At 28.2% G+C, this 23,130-nt stretch overlaps 1 protein-coding gene across 1 annotated transcript in view; it reads right to left on the reverse strand.

The window, feature by feature from the left end:
* LOC117315834 overlaps positions 1-22,610 on the reverse strand; it is a 36,321-nt gene extending 13,711 nt beyond the window's left edge. The window contains exons 1-2 of the mRNA XM_033870237.1: positions 22,448-22,610; positions 16,581-20,081 (exon numbers count right to left, since the gene is read on the reverse strand). Of these exons, the coding sequence (XP_033726128.1) occupies positions 16,581-19,988 (3,408 nt within the window). The 5' untranslated portion in view covers positions 19,989-20,081; positions 22,448-22,610. The remainder of the gene's footprint in view (positions 1-16,580; positions 20,082-22,447) is intronic.
* Positions 22,611-23,130: the final 520 nt, after the last annotated feature.

Raw genomic sequence — 23,130 nt, forward strand, 5'->3', positions numbered from 1 at the left:
ATCAAGGTTAAATCTATTATAATTGTATAAGAGTGTCGTTATGTATATCAAGATCTATAATTGTATCAGAGTGTTGTTATGTATATCAAGGTTAAATCTATAATTGTATCAGAGTGTTGTTATGTATATCAAGGTTAAATCTATAATTGTATCAGAGTGTTGTTATGTATATCAAGGTTAAATCTATAATTGTATAAGAGTGCCGTTATGTATATCAAGATCTATAATTGTATGAGAGTGTTGTTATGTATATCAAGGTTAAATCTATAATTGTATCAGAGTGTTGTTATGTATATCAAGGTTAAATCTATAATTGTATCAGAGTGTTGTTATGTATATCAAGATCTATAATTGTATCAGAGTGTTGTTATGTATATCAAGGTAAATCCATAATTGTATCAGAGTGTTGTTATGTATATCAAGGTTAAATCTATAATTGTATCAGAGTGTTGTTATGTATATCAAGGTTAAATCTATAATTGTATCAGAGTGTTGTTATGTATATCAAGGTTAAATCTATAATTGTATCAGAGTGTTGTTATGTATATCAAGATCTATAATTGTATCAGAGTGTTGTTATGTATATCAAGGTTAAATCTATAATTGTATCAGAGTGTTGTTATGTATATCAAGATCTATAATTGTATAAGCGTGTTGTTATGTATATCAAGATCTATAATTGTATAAGCGTGTTGTTATGTATATCAAGGTCTATAATTGTATAAGCGTGTTGTTATGTATATCAAGATCTATAATTGTATAAGCGTGTTGTTATGTATATCAAGGTTAAATCTATAATTGTATCAGAGTGTTGTTATGTATATCAAGGTTAAATCTATAATTGTATAAGAGTGTTGTTATGTATATCAAGATCTATAATTGTATGAGCGTGTCGTTATGTATATCAAGGTTACCAAGATCTATAATTGTATCAGAGTGTCGTTATGTATATCAAGATCTATAATTGTATAAGCGTGTTGTTATGTATATCAAGATCTATAATTGTATAAGCGTGTTGTTATGTATATCAAGGTTAAATCTATAATTGTATCAGAGTGTTGTTATGTATATCAAGGTTAAATCTATAATTGTATAAGAGTGTTGTTATGTATATCAAGATCTATAATTGTATGAGCGTGTCGTTATGTATATCAAGGTTACCAAGATCTATAATTGTATCAGAGTGTCGTTATGTATATCAAGGTTAAATCTATAATTGTATCAGAGTGTTGTTATGTATATCAAGATCTATAATTGTATCAGAGTGTTGTTATGTATATCAAGATCTATAATTGTATCAGAGTGTTGTTATGTATATCAAGGTTAAATCTATAATTGTATCAGAGTGTTGTTATGTATATCAAGGTTAAATCTATAATTGTATAAGAGTGTTGTTATGTATATCAAGGTTAAATCTATAATTGTATCAGAGTGTTGTTATGTATATCAAGGTTAAATCTATAATTGTATCAGAGTGTTGTTATGTATATCAAGGTTAAATCTATAATTGTATAAGAGTGTTGTTATGTATATCAAGGTTAAATCTATAATTGTATAAGAGTGTTGTTATGTATATCAAGGTTAAATCTATAATTGTATCAGAGTGTTGTTATGTATATCAAGGTTAAATCTATAATTGTATCAGAGTGTTGTTATGTATATCAAGGTTAAATCTATAATTGTATCAGAGTGTTGTTATGTATATCAAGATCTACAATTGTATAAGAGTGTTGTTATGTATATCAAGGTTAAATCTATAATTGTATCAGAGTGTTGTTATGTATATCAAGATCTATAATTGTATCAGAGTGTTGTTATGTATATCAAGGTAAATCTATAATTGTATCAGAGTGTTGTTATGTATATCAAGGTTAAATCTATAATTGTATCAGAGTGTTGTTATGTATATCAAGGTTAAATCTATAATTGTATCAGAGTGTTGTTATGTATATCAAGGTTAAATCTATAATTGTATAAGAGTGTTGTTATGTATATCAAGGTTAAATCTATAATTGTATCAGAGTGTTGTTATGTATATCAAGGTTAAATCTATAATTGTATCAGAGTGTTGTTATGTATATCAAGGTTAAATCTATAATTGTATCAGAGTGTTGTTATGTATATCAAGATCTATAATTGTATCAGAGTGTTGTTATGTATATCAAAGTTAAATCTATAATTGTATCAGAGTGTTGTTATGTATATCAAGATCTATAATTGTATAAGAGTGTCGTTATGTATATCAAGATCTATAATTGTATCAGAGTGTTGTTATGTATATCAAGGTTAAATCTATAATTGTATAAGAGTGTTGTTATGTATATCAAGATCTATAATTGTATCAGAGTGTTGTTATGTATATCATGGTAAATCTATAATTGTATCAGAGTGTTGTTATGTATATCAAGGTTAAATCTATAATTGTATCAGAGTGTTGTTATGTATATCAAGATCTATAATTGTATCAGAGTGTTGTTATGTATATCAAGGTTAAATCTATAATTGTATAAGAGTGTTGTTATGTATATCAAGATCTATAATTGTATAAGAGTGTCGTTATGTATATCAAGGTTAAATCTATAATTGTATCAGAGTGTTGTTATGTATATCAAGGTTAAATCTATAATTGTATAAGCGTGTTGTTATGTATATCAAGGTTAAATCTATAATTGTATCAGAGTGTTGTTATGTATATCAAGATCTATAATTGTATAAGAGTGTTGTTATGTATATCAAGGTTAAATCTATAATTGTATCAGAGTGTCGTTATGTATATCAAGGTTAAATCTATAATTGTATCAGAGTGTTGTTATGTATATCAAGGTTAAATCTATAATTGTATAAGAGTGCCGTTATGTATATCAAGATCTATAATTGTATGAGAGTGTTGTTATGTATATCAAGGTTAAATCTATAATTGTATCAGAGTGTTGTTATGTATATCAAGGTTAAATCTATAATTGTATCAGAGTGTTGTTATGTATATCAAGATCTATAATTGTATCAGAGTGTTGTTATGTATATCAAGGTAAATCTATAATTGTATCAGAGTGTTGTTATGTATATCAAGGTTAAATCTATAATTGTATCAGAGTGTTGTTATGTATATCAAGGTTAAATCTATAATTGTATCAGAGTGTTGTTATGTATATCAAGGTTAAATCTATAATTGTATCAGAGTGTTGTTATGTATATCAAGATCTATAATTGTATCAGAGTGTTGTTATGTATATCAAGGTTAAATCTATAATTGTATCAGAGTGTTGTTATGTATATCAAGATCTATAATTGTATAAGAGTGTTGTTATGTATATCAAGATCTATAATTGTATAAGCGTGTTGTTATGTATATCAAGGTCTATAATTGTATAAGCGTGTTGTTATGTATATCAAGATCTATAATTGTATAAGCGTGTTGTTATGTATATCAAGGTTAAATCTATAATTGTATCAGAGTGTTGTTATGTATATCAAGGTTAAATCTATAATTGTATAAGAGTGTTGTTATGTATATCAAGATCTATAATTGTATGAGCGTGTCGTTATGTATATCAAGGTTACCAAGATCTATAATTGTATCAGAGTGTCGTTATGTATATCAAGATCTATAATTGTATAAGCGTGTTGTTATGTATATCAAGATCTATAATTGTATAAGCGTGTTGTTATGTATATCAAGGTTAAATCTATAATTGTATCAGAGTGTTGTTATGTATATCAAGGTTAAATCTATAATTGTATAAGAGTGTTGTTATGTATATCAAGATCTATAATTGTATGAGCGTGTCGTTATGTATATCAAGGTTACCAAGATCTATAATTGTATCAGAGTGTTGTTATGTATATCAAGGTTAAATCTATAATTGTATCAGAGTGTTGTTATGTATATCAAGATCTATAATTGTATCAGAGTGTTGTTATGTATATCAAGATCTATAATTGTATCAGAGTGTTGTTATGTATATCAAGGTTAAATCTATAATTGTATCAGAGTGTTGTTATGTATATCAAGGTTAAATCTATAATTGTATAAGAGTGTTGTTATGTATATCAAGGTTAAATCTATAATTGTATCAGAGTGTTGTTATGTATATCAAGGTTAAATCTATAATTGTATCAGAGTGTTGTTATGTATATCAAGGTTAAATCTATAATTGTATAAGAGTGTTGTTATGTATATCAAGGTTAAATCTATAATTGTATAAGAGTGTTGTTATGTATATCAAGGTTAAATCTATAATTGTATCAGAGTGTTGTTATGTATATCAAGGTTAAATCTATAATTGTATCAGAGTGTTGTTATGTATATCAAGGTTAAATCTATAATTGTATCAGAGTGTTGTTATGTATATCAAGATCTATAATTGTATAAGAGTGTTGTTATGTATATCAAGGTTAAATCTATAATTGTATCAGAGTGTTGTTATGTATATCAAGATCTATAATTGTATCAGAGTGTTGTTATGTATATCAAGGTAAATCTATAATTGTATCAGAGTGTTGTTATGTATATCAAGGTTAAATCTATAATTGTATCAGAGTGTTGTTATGTATATCAAGGTTAAATCTATAATTGTATCAGAGTGTTGTTATGTATATCAAGGTTAAATCTATAATTGTATCAGAGTGTTGTTATGTATATCAAGGTTAAATCTATAATTGTATCAGAGTGTTGTTATGTATATCAAGGTTAGATCTATAATTGTATCAGAGTGTTGTTATGTATATCAAGGTTAAATCTATAATTGTATAAGAGTGTTGTTATGTATATCAAGATCTATAATTGTATCAGAGTGTTGTTATGTATATCAAGGTTAAATCTATAATTGTATAAGAGTGTTGTTATGTATATCAAGGTTAAATCTATAATTGTATCAGAGTGTTGTTATGTATATCAAGATCTATAATTGTATAAGAGTGTTGTTATGTATATCAAGGTTACCAAGATCTATAATTGTATCAGAGTGTTGTTATGTATATCAAGGTTAAATCTATAATTGTATAAGAGTGTTGTTATGTATATCAAGATCTATAATTGTATCAGAGTGTTGTTATGTATATCAAGGTTAAATCTATAATTGTATCAGAGTGTTGTTATGTATATCAAGATCTATAATTGTATAAGCGTGTTGTTATGTATATCAAGGTTAAATCTATAATTGTATCAGAGTGTTGTTATGTATATCAAGGTTAAATCTATAATTGTATCAGAGTGTTGTTATGTATATCAAGGTTAAATCTATAATTGTATAAGAGTGTTGTTATGTATATCAAGATCTATAATTGTATAAGAGTGTTGTTATGTATATCAAGATCTATAATTGTATCAGAGTGTTGTTATGTATATCAAGGTTAAATCTATAATTGTATCAGAGTGTTGTTATGTATATCAAGGTTAAATCTATAATTGTATAAGAGTGTTGTTATGTATATCAAGGTTAATCTATAATTGTATCAGAGTGTTGTTATGTATATCAAGGTAAATCTATAATTGTATCAGAGTGTTGTTATGTATATCAATATCTATAATTGTATAAGAGTGTTGTTATGTATATCAAGATCTATAATTGTATCAGAGTGTTGTTATGTATATCAAGGTTAAATCTATAATTGTATCAGAGTGTTGTTATGTATATCAAGGTTAAATCTATAATTGTATCAGAGTGTTGTTATGTATATCAATATCTATAATTGTATCAGAGTGTTGTTATGTATATCAAGGTTAAATCTATAATTGTATAAGAGTGTTGTTATGTATATCAAGATCTATAATTGTATCAGAGTGTTGTTATGTATATCAAGGTTAAATCTATAATTGTATCAGAGTGTTGTTATGTATATCAAGGTTAAATCTATAATTGTATAACAGTGTTGTTATGTATATCAAGGTTAAATCTATAATTGTATCAGAGTGTTGTTATGTATATCAAGATCTATAATTGTATAAGAGTGTTGTTATGTATATCAAGGTTACCAAGATCTATAATTGTATCAGAGTGTTGTTATGTATATCAAGGTTAAATCTATAATTGTATAAGAGTGTTGTTATGTATATCAAGATCTATAATTGTATCAGAGTGTTGTTATGTATATCAAGGTTAAATCTATAATTGTATCAGAGTGTTGTTATGTATATCAAGGTTAAATCTATAATTGTATAAGCGTGTTGTTATGTATATCAAGGTTAAATCTATAATTGTATCAGAGTGTTGTTATGTATATCAAGGTTAAATCTATAATTGTATCAGAGTGTTGTTATGTATATCAAGGTTAAATCTATAATTGTATAAGAGTGTTGTTATGTATATCAAGATCTATAATTGTATAAGAGTGTTGTTATGTATATCAAGATCTATAATTGTATCAGAGTGTTGTTATGTATATCAAGGTTAAATCTATAATTGTATCAGAGTGTTGTTATGTATATCAAGGTTAAATCTATAATTGTATAAGAGTGTTGTTATGTATATCAAGGTTAAATCTATAATTGTATCAGAGTGTTGTTATGTATATCAAGATCTATAATTGTATCAGAGTGTTGTTATGTATATCAATATCTATAATTGTATAAGAGTGTTGTTATGTATATCAATATCTATAATTGTATCAGAGTGTTGTTATGTATATCAAGGTTAAATCTATAATTGTATCAGAGTGTTGTTATGTATATCAAGGTTAAATCTATAATTGTATCAGAGTGTTGTTATGTATATCAATATCTATAATTGTATCAGAGTGTTGTTATGTATATCAAGGTTAAATCTATAATTGTATAAGAGTGTTGTTATGTATATCAAGATCTATAATTGTATCAGAGTGTTGTTATGTATATCAAGGTTAAATCTATAATTGTATCAGAGTGTTGTTATGTATATCAAGGTTAAATCTATAATTGTATAAGAGTGTTGTTATGTATATCAAGGTTAAATCTATAATTGTATAAGAGTGTTGTTATGTATATCAAGGTTAAATCTATAATTGTATCAGAGTGTTGTTATGTATATCAAGATCTATAATTGTATCAGAGTGTTGTTATGTATATCAAGGTAAATCTATAATTGTATCAGAGTGTTGTTATGTATATCAAGATCTATAATTGTATCAGAGTGTTGTTATGTATATCAAGGTTAAATCTATAATTGTATCAGAGTGTTGTTATGTATATCAAGGTTAAATCTATCATTGTATAAGAGTGTTGTTATGTATATCAAGGTTAAATCTATAATTGTATCAGAGTGTTGTTATGTATATCAAGATCTATAATTGTATCAGAGTGTTGTTATGTATATCAAGGTTAAATCTATAATTGTATAAGAGTGTTGTTATGTATATCAAGATCTATAATTGTATCAGAGTGTTGTTATGTATATCAAGGTTAATCTATAATTGTATAAGAGTGTTGTTATGTATATCAAGGTTAAATCTATAATTGTATCAGAGTGTTGTTATGTATATCAAGGTTAAATCTATAATTGTATCAGAGTGTTGTTATGTATATCAAGGTTAAATCTATAATTGTATCAGAGTGTTGTTATGTATATCAAGGTTAAATCTATAATTGTATAAGTGTTGTTATGTATATCAAGGTTAAATCTATAATTGTATAAGAGTGTCTTTATGTATATCAAGATCTATAATTGTATCAGAGTGTTGTTATGTATATCAAGGTTAAATCTATAATTGTATCAGAGTGTTGTTATGTATATCAAGGTTAAATCTATAATTGTATCAGAGTGTTGTTATGTATATCAAGGTTAAATCTATAATTGTATCAGAGTGTTGTTATGTATATCAAGATCTATAATTGTATCAGAGTGTTGTTATGTATATCAAGGTTAAATCTATAATTGTATCAGAGTGTCGTTATGTATATCAAGGTTAAATCTATAATTGTATCAGAGTGTTGTTATGTATATCAAGATCTATAATTGTATCAGAGTGTCGTTATGTATATCAAGGTTAAATCTATAATTGTATCAGAGTGTTGTTATGTACATCAAGGTTAAATCTATAATTGTATCAGAGTGTTGTTATGTATATCAAGGTTAAATCTATAATTGTATCAGAGTGTTGTTATGTATATCAAGGTAAATCTATAATTGTATCAGAGTGTTGTTATGTATATCAAGGTTAAATCTATAATTGTATCAGAGTGTTGTTATGTATATCAAGGTTAAATCTATAATTGTATCAGAGTGTTGTTATGTATATCAAGGTAAATCTATAATTGTATCAGAGTGTTGTTATGTATATCAAGGTTAATCTATAATTGTATCAGAGTGTTGTTATGTATATCAAGGTTAAATCTATAATTGTATCAGAGTGTTGTTATGTATATCAAGGTAAATCTATAATTGTATAAGAGTGTTATGTATATCAAGGTTAAATCTATAATTGTATCAGAGTGTTGTTATGTATATCAAGGTTAAATCTATAATTGTATCAGAGTGTTGTTATGTATATCAAGGTTAAATCTATAATTGTATCAGAGTGTTGTTATGTATATCAAGGTTAAATCTATAATTGTATAAGAGTGTTGTTATGTATATCAAGGTTAAATCTATAATTGTATCAGAGTGTTGTTATGTATATCAAGGTAAATCTATAATTGTATCAGAGTGTTGTTATGTATATCAAGGTTAAATCTATAATTGTATCAGAGTGTTGTTATGTATATCAAGGTTAAATCTATAATTGTATCAGAGTGTTGTTATGTATATCAAGATCTATAATTGTATCAGAGTGTTGTTATGTATATCAAGATCTATAATTGTATCAGAGTGTTGTTATGTATATCAAGGTTAAATCTATAATTGTATCAGAGTGTTGTTATGTATATCAAGGTAAATCTATAATTGTATCAGAGTGTTGTTATGTATATCAAGGTTAAATCTATAATTGTGTAAGTGTTGTTATGTATATCAAGGTTAAATCTATAATTGTATAAGAGTGTCTTTATGTATATCAAGATCTATAATTGTATCAGAGTGTTGTTATGTATATCAAGGTTAAATCTATAATTGTATCAGAGTGTTGTTATGTATATCAAGGTAAATCTATAATTGTATCAGAGTGTTGTTATGTATATCAAGGTTAAATCTATAATTGTATCAGAGTGTTGTTATGTATATCAAGATCTATAATTGTATCAGAGTGTTGTTATGTATATCAAGGTTAAATCTATAATTGTATCAGAGTGTCGTTATGTATATCAAGGTTAAATCTATAATTGTATCAGAGTGTTGTTATGTATATCAAGATCTATAATTGTATCAGAGTGTTGTTATGTATATCAAGGTTAAATCTATAATTGTATCAGAGTGTTGTTATGTATATCAAGGTTAAATCTATAATTGTATCAGAGTGTTGTTATGTATATCAAGGTTAAATCTATAATTGTATCAGAGTGTTGTTATGTATATCAAGGTAAATCTATAATTGTATCAGAGTGTTGTTATGTATATCAAGGTTAATCTATAATTGTATCAGAGTGTTGTTATGTATATCAAGGTTAAATCTATAATTGTATCAGAGTGTTGTTATGTATATCAAGGTAAATCTATAATTGTATCAGAGTGTTGTTATGTATATCAAGGTTAAATCTATAATTGTATCAGAGTGTTGTTATGTATATCAAGGTTAAATCTATAATTGTATCAGAGTGTTGTTATGTATATCAAGATCTATAATTGTATCAGAGTGTTGTTATGTATATCAAGGTTAAATCTATAATTGTATAAGAGTGTTGTTATGTATATCAAGGTAAATCTATAATTGTATCAGAGTGTTGTTATGTATATCAAGGTTAAATCTATAATTGTATAAGAGTGTTGTTATGTATATCAAGGTTAAATCTATAATTGTATCAGAGTGTTGTTATGTATATCAAGGTTAAATCTATAATTGTATCAGAGTGTTGTTATGTATATCAAGGTTAAATCTATAATTGTATCAGAGTGTTGTTATGTATATCAAGGTTAAATCTATAATTGTATCAGAGTGTTGTTATGTATATCAAGGTTAAATCTATAATTGTATAAGAGTGTCTTTATGTATATCAAGATCTATAATTGTATCAGAGTGTTGTTATGTATATCAAGGTTAAATCTATAATTGTATCAGAGTGTTGTTATGTATATCAAGGTTAAATCTATAATTGTATCAGAGTGTTGTTATGTATATCAAGGTTAAATCTATAATTGTATCAGAGTGTTGTTATGTATATCAAGATCTATAATTGTATCAGAGTGTTGTTATGTATATCAAGGTTAAATCTATAATTGTATCAGAGTGTCGTTATGTATATCAAGGTTAAATCTATAATTGTATCAGAGTGTTGTTATGTATATCAAGATCTATAATTGTATCAGAGTGTCGTTATGTATATCAAGGTTAAATCTATAATTGTATCAGAGTGTTGTTATGTATATCAAGGTTAAATCTATAATTGTATCAGAGTGTTGTTATGTATATCAAGGTTAAATCTATAATTGTATCAGAGTGTTGTTATGTATATCAAGGTAAATCTATAATTGTATCAGAGTGTTGTTATGTATATCAAGGTTAAATCTATAATTGTATCAGAGTGTTGTTATGTATATCAAGGTTAAATCTATAATTGTATCAGAGTGTTGTTATGTATATCAAGGTAAATCTATAATTGTATCAGAGTGTTGTTATGTATATCAAGGTTAAATCTATAATTGTATCAGAGTGTTGTTATGTATATCAAGGTTAAATCTATAATTGTATCAGAGTGTTGTTATGTATATCAAGGTAAATCTATAATTGTATAAGAGTGTTGTTATGTATATCAAGGTAAATCTATAATTGTATCAGAGTGTTGTTATGTATATCAAGGTTAAATCTATAATTGTATAAGAGTGTTGTTATGTATATCAAGGTTAAATCTATAATTGTATCAGAGTGTTGTTATGTATATCAAGATCTATAATTGTATAAGAGTGTTGTTATGTATATCAAGGTTAAATCTATAATTGTATCAGAGTGTTGTTATGTATATCAAGGTAAATCTATAATTGTATCAGAGTGTTGTTATGTATATCAAGGTTAAATCTATAATTGTATCAGAGTGTTGTTATGTATATCAAGGTTAAATCTATAATTGTATCAGAGTGTTGTTATGTATATCAAGGTAATCTATAATTGTATCAGAGTGTTGTTATGTATATCAAGTAATCTATAATTGTATCAGAGTGTTGTTATGTATATCAAGGTTAAATCTATAATTGTATCAGAGTGTTGTTATGTATATCAAGGTTAAATCTATAATTGTATCAGAGTGTTGTTATGTATATCAAGGTTAATCTATAATTGTATCAGAGTGTTGTTATGTATATCAAGGTTAAATCTATAATTGTATCAGAGTGTTGTTATGTATATCAAGATCTATAATTGTATCAGAGTGTTGTTATGTATATCAAGGTTAAATCTATAATTGTATCAGAGTGTTGTTATGTATATCAAGGTTAAATCTATAATTGTATCAGAGTGTTGTTATGTATATCAAGATCTATAATTGTATCAGAGTGTTGTTATGTATATCAAGATCTATAATTGTATCAGAGTGTTGTTATGTATATCAAGGTTAAATCTATAATTGTATCAGAGTGTTGTTATGTATATCAAAGTATCTATAATTGTATAAGAGTGTTGTTATGTATATCAAGGTTAAATCTATAATTGTATCAGAGTGTTGTTATGTATATCAAGATCTATAATTGTATCAGAGTGTTGTTATGTATATCAAGGTTAAATCTATAATTGTATAAGAGTGTTGTTATGTATATCAAGATCTATAATTGTATCAGAGTGTTGTTATGTATATCAAGGTTAATCTATAATTGTATCAGAGTGTTGTTATGTATATCAAGGTTAATCTATAATTGTATAAGAGTGTTGTTATGTATATCAAGGTAAATCTATAATTGTATCAGAGTGTTGTTATGTATATCAAGGTTAAATCTATAATTGTATCAGAGTGTTGTTATGTATATCAAGGTTAAATCTATAATTGTATCAGAGTGTTGTTATGTATCAAGGTAATCTATAATTGGTATCAGAGTGTTGTTATGTATATCAAGGTTAAATCTATAATTGTATCAGAGTGTTGTTATGTATATCAAGGTTAAATCTATAATTGTATAAGAGTGTTGTTATGTATATCAAGGTTAAATCTATAATTGTATCAGAGTGTTGTTATGTATATCAAGGTTAATCTATAATTGTATCAGAGTGTTGTTATGTATATCAAGGTTAAATCTATAATTGTATAAGAGTGTTGTTATGTATATCAAGGTTAATCTATAATTGTATCAGAGTGTTGTTATGTATATCAAGGTAAATCTATAATTGTATCAGAGTGTTGTTATGTATATCAAGGTTAAATCTATAATTTATCAGGTTTTATGTAATAAGGTTAAAATAATGTTAAAAGTTTTTGTATATAAGGTTATTTTAATAGAATGAGGTTTTTTTAAAATCATATTGTAAACAGATTTGTATTTTTATAAGGTTAAATTTAGTATAAGGTTTTATGTTTTTAAGGTTTAATTAATTTATAAGTGTTTTATGTTTAAGGTTTAAATTTTAATTTTTCAGAGTGTGTTTTATAAGGTTAAATCTATTTTAATGTTGTTATGTATATCAAGGTTTAATTTAAATTTTAAAGTTTTAGGGTTTTAAAATTATTTATAAATTGTAATAGTGTTTTATAAGTTAAAAGATTTAATTTTTTTGTTTATTAAACTATTTAATTGGATAAAAGTGTTGTTAGTAAAAAGGTTAAATTATAAATTTTATCAGAGTTTTTTTTAAATAATTTTATAAGGTTGTTATTAATCAGGGTTAAAATTTAATGTATATAGGTTTGTATTAATAATTAAATTTATTTATCAGGTTATTATAAAAGTTTAAAATTTATTGTATAATTTTAGTTAAAATTATAATTTATAAAGGGTTTTTTGTATAAAGGGTTTAAAACATAATTGTAGGGTTGGTATGATACAAGTTTAAACTATTATGTATAAAGGGGTTTTAGTATTCAAGGTTTAAATTTTAAGAGTTTATTATTCAAGGTTATTTGTATAAGGGGTTATGTATTAAGGTAAAAAATAAATTTTAAATTTGGGTTTTTATTTTTAAATTTTATAAATTTGGGTAAATGTTGTTTATATAAGGTTTAAATTATAATAGTTATCAAGGTTTTTATTGATAAATTAATTATAATTCAGGGTTTTTATAAGGGAAATTTTTATTTATAGGTTTTTATTTTTTAATCTATTAATTTTTTTAAAAGGTGTTTTGTAATTCAAGGTTAAATTTAAAATTTAAATGTTGTTTTATAACAAGGTTAATTTATAATGATTTTTTTGTTATCAAGGTAATCTATATTTTGATTGTGTTTATAAGTTAAATTTATAAGTTTGGGGGTTTTTATTTAATGTTAAATTTATATTGTCATAAGTTAATGTTTAGTTATCAAGGTTAATTAAATGTAAGTGTTTTATGTATATAGGTAAATCTATAATTTAAAAGTGTTAGTATATAAGGGGAATATAATTTATAGAGTGTTTTTATGTATTCAAGGAAATCTTAAATTATTTGAGGGTTTTTATGTATATCAAGGTTAAATTTTAATTGTTAGTTTAGTTTAATCTATAATGTATAAAGTTGTTATAAATTATTTATTATACAGAGTTTTTTAATTTTAGATTTATGTTTTGTTTAAATTTCAAGTGTTGTAGTTATTAAAAAATCATAATTTATAGAGGTGTTTGTTAAAAAATCTATAATTTTTAAGAGTGTGTTATGTTATAATTAAATCTAAAGTGTTGGGTTGTTTTGTATAAAATCTTTATTGTATCAGAGGTTGTTATGTAATTAATTTTAAAAATTTTTCTTTTAGGTTTTATTTAAAACAATTTTATTTATAATTTAGGTTTTTTCAAGGTTTTTATATTTATAATAATTGTGTTTTGTTATAGTTAAATCTATAAGTATAGGTGTTTGTTTAAGGTAATTTAAATTTTAAATGTTTTTTGTATTCAATTTAAAATTTCATTGTTAAGTGTTGTTATTTTAATTTATAAATTTGTTATTAAGTTTTTTTAAAAATTTGGTTAAAATTAAAATTTTAATGTTAAGTTATATTAAAATTTAATTTATAAGGTTTTAAGTTTAAGTTAAATAAATTTTTGAGTTTGGTTTTTATCAATATAAAGGTATAGGTTATGTATTCAAGGTAAATCTATAATTGTATCAGAGTGGTTTTTTTATTATCTTAATTGTATAAGGTGTTTTTGGGAAAAGTAAATTAAATTGTAAGAGTGTTGTTATGTTATAATTAAATTAATTGTATCAGGGTTGTTTTTAAGTTAAAATTTTTGTATAAAAGTTGTTATGTATATCAAGGTTATAATTAATTTTTAGATGGGATTAAATTTAAATTTATGTATAAAGTTTTTAGTATTAAGGGATAAATTTATAATGAGGGTTTTTTTTATAAGGTTAAATCTATAATTGTAGAGTGTTTTATGGTATTTAAGATCATAATTGTCAGAGTGTTGTTATGGGATTTAAACTATAATTGTATGGGGTTTTGTATAAAATTTTAATTGTATCGGGTTTTTGTATAATAAGAAAATTTGGGTTGTTTTAAATATATAAGGTTAAATTTAAGTATCAAGGTTAATATATTATCAAAGGGTTTTTTTATGGATAATTTATTTATCAATTTTGTATTCAAGAGTGAGTTTTAGGTAAAAATTAATTGATAAGGTGTTGTTAGTATATCAAGGAAATTATAAGTTAAGGTGTTTTGTTAAAAAATTGAAATTTTTGTTTATGTATATCAAGGTTAAATTTTTAATTGTATTAAGTGTGTTTTATATCAAGGTAATCTATAATTGTATCAGAGTGTTGTTATGTATATCAAGGTAAATCTATAATTGTATCAGAGTGTTGTTATGTATATCAAGGTTAAATCTATAATTGTATCAGAGTGTTGTTATGTATATCAAGATCTATAATTGTATCAGAGTGTTGTTATGTATATCAAGGTAAATCTATAATTGTATCAGAGTGTTGTTATGTATATCAAGGTAAATCTATAATTGTATCAGAGTGTTGTTATGTATATCAAGATCTATAATTGTATCAGAGTGTTGTTATGTATATCAAGGTTAAATCTATAATTGTATCAGAGTGTTGTTATGTATATCAAGATCTATAATTGTATCAGAGTGTTGTTATGTATATCAAGGTTAAATCTATAATTGTATCAGAGTGTCGTTATGTATATCAAGGTAATCTATAATTGTATCAGAGTGTTGTTATGTATATCAAGTAATCTATAATTGTATAAGAGTGTTGTTAGTTATAACGGTTTTAAATTAATTTTATCAAGGGGGTTTTTATATTAAAGTAAATTATAATGTTTTAGTTTCAAGGTTAAATTATTTAAATTTTATCAGAGTGTTTTATGTATATTTAAATTAAATTTAAATGTTTTAGTTTTAACAAGATTCTATAATTTATAGGGTTTTTTTGTTAAGTAATTATAATTGTAAGGGTGTTTTGGGATATCAAGGTTAAACTTAATTGTCAGAGTGTGTTTGTATTCAAGGTTATAATTGATAGAGTGTTGTTATGTAATCATTAAATCTAAATTTATAAGGGGGGTTAGTTTAATCAAAATTGTATCTTTTTATGAATCGGAAATTTAATTATCGGTTTATATCAAGGTAAATTTAAATAATTTGGGGTTTTATTTTCAATTAAATTTTAAAAAGATTTTTATGTAAAGGAAATTATTGTAAGAGTGTTTATGTATATCAAGTTAAATTATATGAAGGTGTTTTTGGATAATTATTTTATGTGTTGTTTTATATCAAGGTAAATTAAATTTTTAAAGGTGGTTAATAAGGTTAAAATTTTAAAAATGTTGTTTTAAACAAATCTTTTGTATAGGTGATACGTAAGGAAAAAAAACCCTTGTTGTTAAAAAATTTTAAGTTTTGAAAATTTTTATTAAAGTATAAATTTTGTATTCATTAAATTTCTTGCAGATTAGTTTATAGAAGATTAATTGGACGGGTTTTTTTACAAAGGAAATCTTAACAAGGTGTTTTATTTGTTATGGTTTTAATTATAAATTTGGGGTTAGGTTGTTTGGGGAAACTTAAATATTAATAATTAATGTTTAGAAAAATTTAATTTATGATTTTTAAATCAAGTTAATTTAATTGCCGGTTTTGTGAATCAAATTCTAAATGGTTAAGGGTTTTTTTATTTTTAAAATCTTTTTTTTGGGGGATGAATTTAAAGGGTTAATTATTTGTTAGATTTTTATGTTTAACTATTTGTTCAAGGTAATCTATAATTGTATCAGAGTGTTGTTATGTATATCAAGGTTAAATCTATAATTGTATCAGAGTGTTGTTATGTATATCAAGGTTAAATCTATAATTGTATAAGAGTGTTGTTATGTATATCAAGGTAAATCTATAATGTATAAGCGTGTCGTGTAGACTATGACATAAATATGACACAGATCTTACCCTGTCTGTATCGGAGTGGATGGAGCTACAGTCAGACGTATCTTGCTCAATAGACAAGAACTGTAGATCGGTGCGACTTTCCTCCACATCCTCCAGGTCTATACCGTCCGTGGAGAGAAATCCTGTTTCAGCACAGCTACAATTCTCTGTGTCCTCACCTTGTCCAATCAGCTTCAGAGATTCAGAGATTTCCTCACAAGGAAGAAAACTAATTTGGTTGAGAGATTCTGAGAGTTCCGTTTTACAAGGATTAGATTCTAGGACACAAGAGGTGTAACTATGAAGAGGTATTTGACTAGGTTGCTGTGTTGTTTCGCTGGGATGTAGTGCGGATTGGGAGAATTCTCCTAAAGGGACATAACTCTGATGGGACGAGTGAGATTTACCAGGAAGGTTGGTCTGAGATTTTAGAGAGTTGCATATATCATCACATGATACACTATCTGTATACAGCTTGGAAACCTGTGTTTGTTTAAGTGAATCTGAATCCGTTACAAGATCAGTTTGTAACTGGGAATGATCGAAAGTGTCCATTTCACCATCAGATATGTCTATATATTGAAAGGAATGAGAGATCTCAAGGCCTTCACTTTCGTCCGTTTGAGAAATTTCATCGTGGCTACAATCATCATTGGAGATAGGACAAACACATTTTCCCTTCAAATATCTATCTTTAACCACAGCATGACCTTGACCTAGAAAATATGGCTCTTGAGTCTGGAATTTATTTGGAATGTTATTTGAGATATTGGAATGTTGGCCATTAAGGTGACAGTCTTTGAGTCCCCAGAGTTTACCCACAATTCCTTCCCTATCTGACAGGGGCAGAACGTTAGTTTCACACATATTGGAAACATTGCGACGGAGTCCGTGTTCTAGGGACTTAATGTTGCACTCTCCGCATTGGTCAAGGTCATTCAGGGCCTGCTGTGTATGCGTTGAACATCCTGGATCACTTTGGATACCTGCTTCAAGTCTGCTAATGTCCTCGGGGCTCTTTTGTCGATGTTTTTGTGATGTTTGCTTGCCCGAGTTTCCAGATTCAATCCTTTTTGCCAAACTCATCTTGAGTCTTTCTGACAGGTACGGGATGGCGTATCTCAGGCCTAGTATACCGGTGGCAGGCCCACATCCGGTATAACAATGACTGTCCGCTGATTGGCTACTTTCTGAACAGCTGTCCATGGTGGGATTCTCATGGCTATCTGTGTCAAGGTCAATGAAATGTTCTGAAACTTCTGCCTGTAATGTATGACCTTTACAATCTGCTTGGTGACCTTGACCTTTAGCTATAAGTGCATTTTTTCCAACTGAGGACTCTTCTGTTGAATCAGAGTCGATTCCGTTTCCTGCCATTACACGATTTCGAATAAGATCCATGACGACCTCATGTTCCATTGACCTTGACCTTGAATGTGTTTTCTTTCTGTATCTCTTTGGCGAGTATCTTGCGCATGACTTTGACATACAGGAATCACGACTGTATCCTGGATTGGGACAACTGTTCCTCTTACTTTGTCCGTACCGAGCGTTGACGTCACTCGAGTCTGCGTCAGCCCAGTCATTGGTGGAGCTTCTGTCCAGATCAGTTGTGGCTGAATCAGACGACAATGTCGGAGATTGATGCTGGTCTAGTGATTTTAACAGATGCTCTCTAAAATTACACTGATTGTTTAATGGTGAAACAGCTGGTCTAGTATTACTCTCTGCCTGAAGTGAAGTTTGAACAATGGGACGAGAATTATCATTAAACTCTAGATCTATAGACTCCTCATAGCTGTCGCTATTATTTTCTTCATCATGTAGTAGTAACTGGTCTTGTAACTGTGTACCGAGAATACCATCCCCTCTGACAATGTTCGACCATCTACACATGTGTTGGGGACTTAATACTCCCTGTTCTGTACCCGATGTGTTGTGTACATTTATAAAATCCTCGGCTGGTTTTCCCACCTCCTCAGATCGTGGTAATGTGTTTTTGATGGTGGTCTTAGCTGTAACATTTTGATTTTGGACAGGTTTACAGGGTCTTTGATTTAAATCCAAACCCGGTTCACGCCACAGGAGATCTGAGCAGCACGAGTCAGGACCAGCACAGAAAAACGGAATGTGAGGAAAATGGCCAGATTTGGTTACAAGTAAAAGTTTGTCTTCCTGACCTTTCTCTACAACAGTAGATACAGGATCATTCCAGAGTTCAGAGTTAAAATTTAAGGACTTAGGACCTGCAGACTGGTTTTTATGGTAATTTTCTTCCTTCAATGCGGGAACATCCACAATGTCACAGAGTTTCAATACAGAGTTACATCCAGACGTGTCTTCACTGGCCACTTCAGCTACAGATTCTACAGGTTCTTTGCTTGACTGAATATTGAAGCTCTCCATAAATCTTGATTTTTGAACAAGGTCTTCTGGATTAGAATTTAAAACATGTTCTTTGTCAGTAAGAGTCCAAAATTCAGGCTGCGATTCGAGTGTTAAAACCGCTGCCTGTCCTTCCTGAAGATCTGAGTCAACACAGCTGTGAGATGAACACGCTCTGTCTGGATGTTTTGGGACCAGATTAGTATGGTTTATAGCTTGCTTGTAAGCTAGTTCTTCCAAACTACACATTTTTGAGTTATGGACATTTGTACAAGGTTGTGTTGGATGAGAATTTGTATCATGACAGACTCCAATTAACCTTTCAGAGTTACTTGAATTATTAATTTTCTTTTTGCTACATTCTTCTCTTTCATGGAGAATTTTCCACAGTTTCAAGCCAGATTCACGCCACTTCTTAAGAAGAAACTGTTCATGGTCATTAAAATGTTTGTTTTGACAAACCTCATTGATTCCCTTGAGAAATTCATCACTGACTGACATCTTCTCCACATGAATGTCTGTACTGTTTGTTCTTGAGCAAAAGACATCAACATCTTCAAATCCTGAGTCTATGACTGGACCTTTGACCTCTTGTCCTTTGACCTCTTGTTCTTTGACTTCATGATATGGATTATCTGTACAGCCCAGTTCTGTCATTTGCTGACAATTTCTGGTGTCAAATTTGACCTCTAAGTCTTGAATAAGCCAGTCTCCATATCCAGAATCTTTTTCAGGATGACCTTTTGAACATTCAACTTTAACCTCTGAATATCCATGATTTCCTTGTCTAGGCTGTAACTTTTGACAACATTCATTTTCATTTTGAACTTTGACCTCCTGACAATGTATATCTCCATTCGGGACAGTAGCCTTTTTGCTGTGACTGGATTCATCAGGTGAACGACTCTTGTGGTCATCAATGAAAACTTCAGTACATGTGTTTGTTGTGGCCATGGATGCATTTGAGGACAACATAGCCGAGTTTGTCAATGCCTTTGGTCTTGCTCCTTGGCCAGAGTAGGAAAATTTTGTACTCTGATTCATTTTACAGGAAGAACTGTTGCACAAAACATAAACTGTCCTCCCAAAGAGTTATCTCCCTTTATCCATGATGATGCAATGGTATAACCATACAACCTGTAATTAAACATAAATGCCTGGTTATAAAATTATAACACTGACTGAACATATTTCATTTTTCAAACATATTTTCTTTTAAATAACATTCTATTTCTGTTTATAATGATAGTACAGCACATCAGTGAGAACTCTGCCTAGTGTTGGGACGATTATCGGTTATAATCGATTATATAGGACGGGAGGTAACACACACATAACTACATGTACTATTATTATCAAGTGAATATAACACATTATATCCCAAAAAGAAATACGTTATTAACAGTTTTAGAACTGTTCTTCTTAATTGAAAACGATTGTGATTTCCTTATTATGAAACGGTTGTAACGTAGTTGGTTTTGGTCCATCGGCGGTAGATTTAATTTGGTACATTGAAAACGAAAGTAACAAAAATGTTCCGAACGTGTAACCTTCCGAAGGTACCTCCGCTGTAAAATAAAATGGACGCGGTTGCCCCAATCTATCCCTATCCAGGCGGCAAAGCCTGGTCGCGGGTTTGGACCCATTTCGGGTTCTATAAAATAAGAGAATGGGAAAATCTGGATATGATCAAGGCGATATGCAAACTGTGCAGGCGGTCATATGCCAACAAAGGTTAGACTAAGTGCACGAAACTAGTTTCGTTTTAGAATCGGTGTTCCGCGAATTGAAGTCAATTTCACTTTTGCTCCGGGTTCTCTGAATTGAGTCTGAAACATAGCTCAGTTGTTGTTCTGCTATGCATTTTTAGCGAATGTTGACAGAAAGAATGACTGTTCACTGTTGTAACTTTCATTCATGTAAGTTGTAACTTATGTTGGACTATTTAGCAACCGTCCCAACCGATTACATAATCGATAATTAGTAAGTTGTCTTCAACCGATTATCGATTATGATTTCCCAACCGATTCCCAACACTAACTCTGCCAGTGGCTGGCAATGTGGCACACAAGATGGTGACCCCTTAAGAAATGAGAAGTGTAAAAGCATGCTGCATATTATGATTTTGACAAATTTAAATAAATGATAATATATAATGCATTAATCACCCCATTTAAATGCTCCAATCACTCTCAGAAAACATGCAAATAATTATGTATCATTAAAGAATCTCTCATGTGCAGTCCATGGCTCAGTTGACCTTTGACCTATATTTGGTTTTGGTCAATACAACAATCAAATTCATTTTTTAATACTAAATAAATCCTAGTAATGAAAAGGGAAGCAACTCTGTTTTCATTTTCGTGTAGAATATATACATTCTGTTTTTATATTTAAACATGACCTCTTCTTATCTCTTTAGTGAAGTTCTATCATCTTCACATTGGAATAAGAAAAAAATATTATCTATCCATGTTTTGGCAAAAGAGTTGATAAGGACACACTCTTTAAACTATCTGTTGATTCACATTAATGCAAAAAATACAAAATGTGATTGCACTCCCAGTTTTGAAAATGTGACAGCCAGCTTCAAATAAATCGCCATTGGAAAGCTAGTGGTTACATTGTGTCAATCATCTCACAGTGTCAACCTCTAACATTGTTGTAGTAACATTTACCTGAGTTATTAGTATTTTGGTTTATTTTGTTTAACGTCCTGTTAACAGCAAGGGTCATTTAAGGATGTACCATTTTTGGAGGTGGAGGAAAGCCAGAGTACCCGGAGAAAAACCACCGGCCTACAGTCAGTACCTGGCAACTAGACTAGAGAGATTTTTTTATTAGCTCGATCAGTTGAGCATAAGACTGGAAAGCCGCCAGAGGTCCATGGTTTGATCCATAGTGGAGGTAGAGTTAGAGATTAAACTAATCATGCACTCTGTTACAATTGGATTTATTTGTTTCATGAAGAAACGTTGTACTCATTGCCCGTGTGAACCATGTCTATCAAATAGATGAAAGAAACATTTCACTATTATCAAAACATTTGCGATCGTTTATGTAGTACATCATATACTCAGTATACAACTATATTTTGTCATATTTCACCTGATACAGAGAGTGATAGTCTGGTGACTGACCCTGATGTATCGATCATCAATTTTAAATAGTGCAAGATTTATACATATATATACATACGTATCTATATCAGCTAGTTTTTAGGTTAAAATATTAGATTTTATTTGTAAATTATCATAATTAATTTAGCAGTTCCTAAGTTATAAAATCGTAATTAAATCAACTCTGTATGTTTTATTATCTTCTGAAGTACTATATCATAAACATTTATAAGTATTAATTGTGCGAAAAATCTACGTGATGCTACCAAGGTATGCATCATCCCATGGGCCGAGCTTCACTTGGCTCCATGGAGTCGAGACATAACGCATCCACTGCAATTTCCAAATCTAAGCAAACAATGAATCCAAATTAATTGTGCATACCGTTTTTTGGAACAATAATCAGATACTCCTGGACGCCCTGGTATTGCCTGTCATTCCTTTAACTCAAAAACATCAATGTTCTTGGTTCTAGTCGGCGAAACTCACCAATTTATGCGAGAAGGAAATCAATACCACTTATGCTCTCTAGACGAAAAAGAGTTCTGACAAGGGAAAGTACTCCGCAACGCAACTTATGCAATTCAATTCAAACTTTATTTATAGTCGGTACATATCATAACAAATTAACATTAGCTCTAACCAGAGACGTATACCTGATATACAAGTCTCTGCTCTAACCAGAGACGTATATACCTGATATACAAGTCTCTGCTCTAACCGACTAAAATAGTAAAAGACATGCACATATATATACAAAATGAATAAGATAGATAAAACTTTAAAAAAAAAACAAACATAAAAGTGTATACAACGGTAACTGATTGTGAATTATATGGCTTAGATTTGAAAGATATTTAGATAAATATGTCTGTTAAAAAAAGTGTGGACACTGTAGCACGGCCAGGGTTGTCTAAGGGTTGGGGATAGCCCTACCAGTGATGTCTGCTCTGTCTCCACTTACACAGTAACCGATGTATTTGAAATATAAAAAAAAAAAAAAAGGTTTTATAACATTAAACATTTCAAAGGGACTAAATGGTTAGATTTCAATAGTTTCTTCATGC

Source organism: Pecten maximus, chromosome 17, assembly GCF_902652985.1.
Source record: "Pecten maximus chromosome 17, xPecMax1.1, whole genome shotgun sequence".
Classification (NCBI taxonomy): Eukaryota; Metazoa; Mollusca; class Bivalvia; order Pectinida; family Pectinidae; genus Pecten; species Pecten maximus.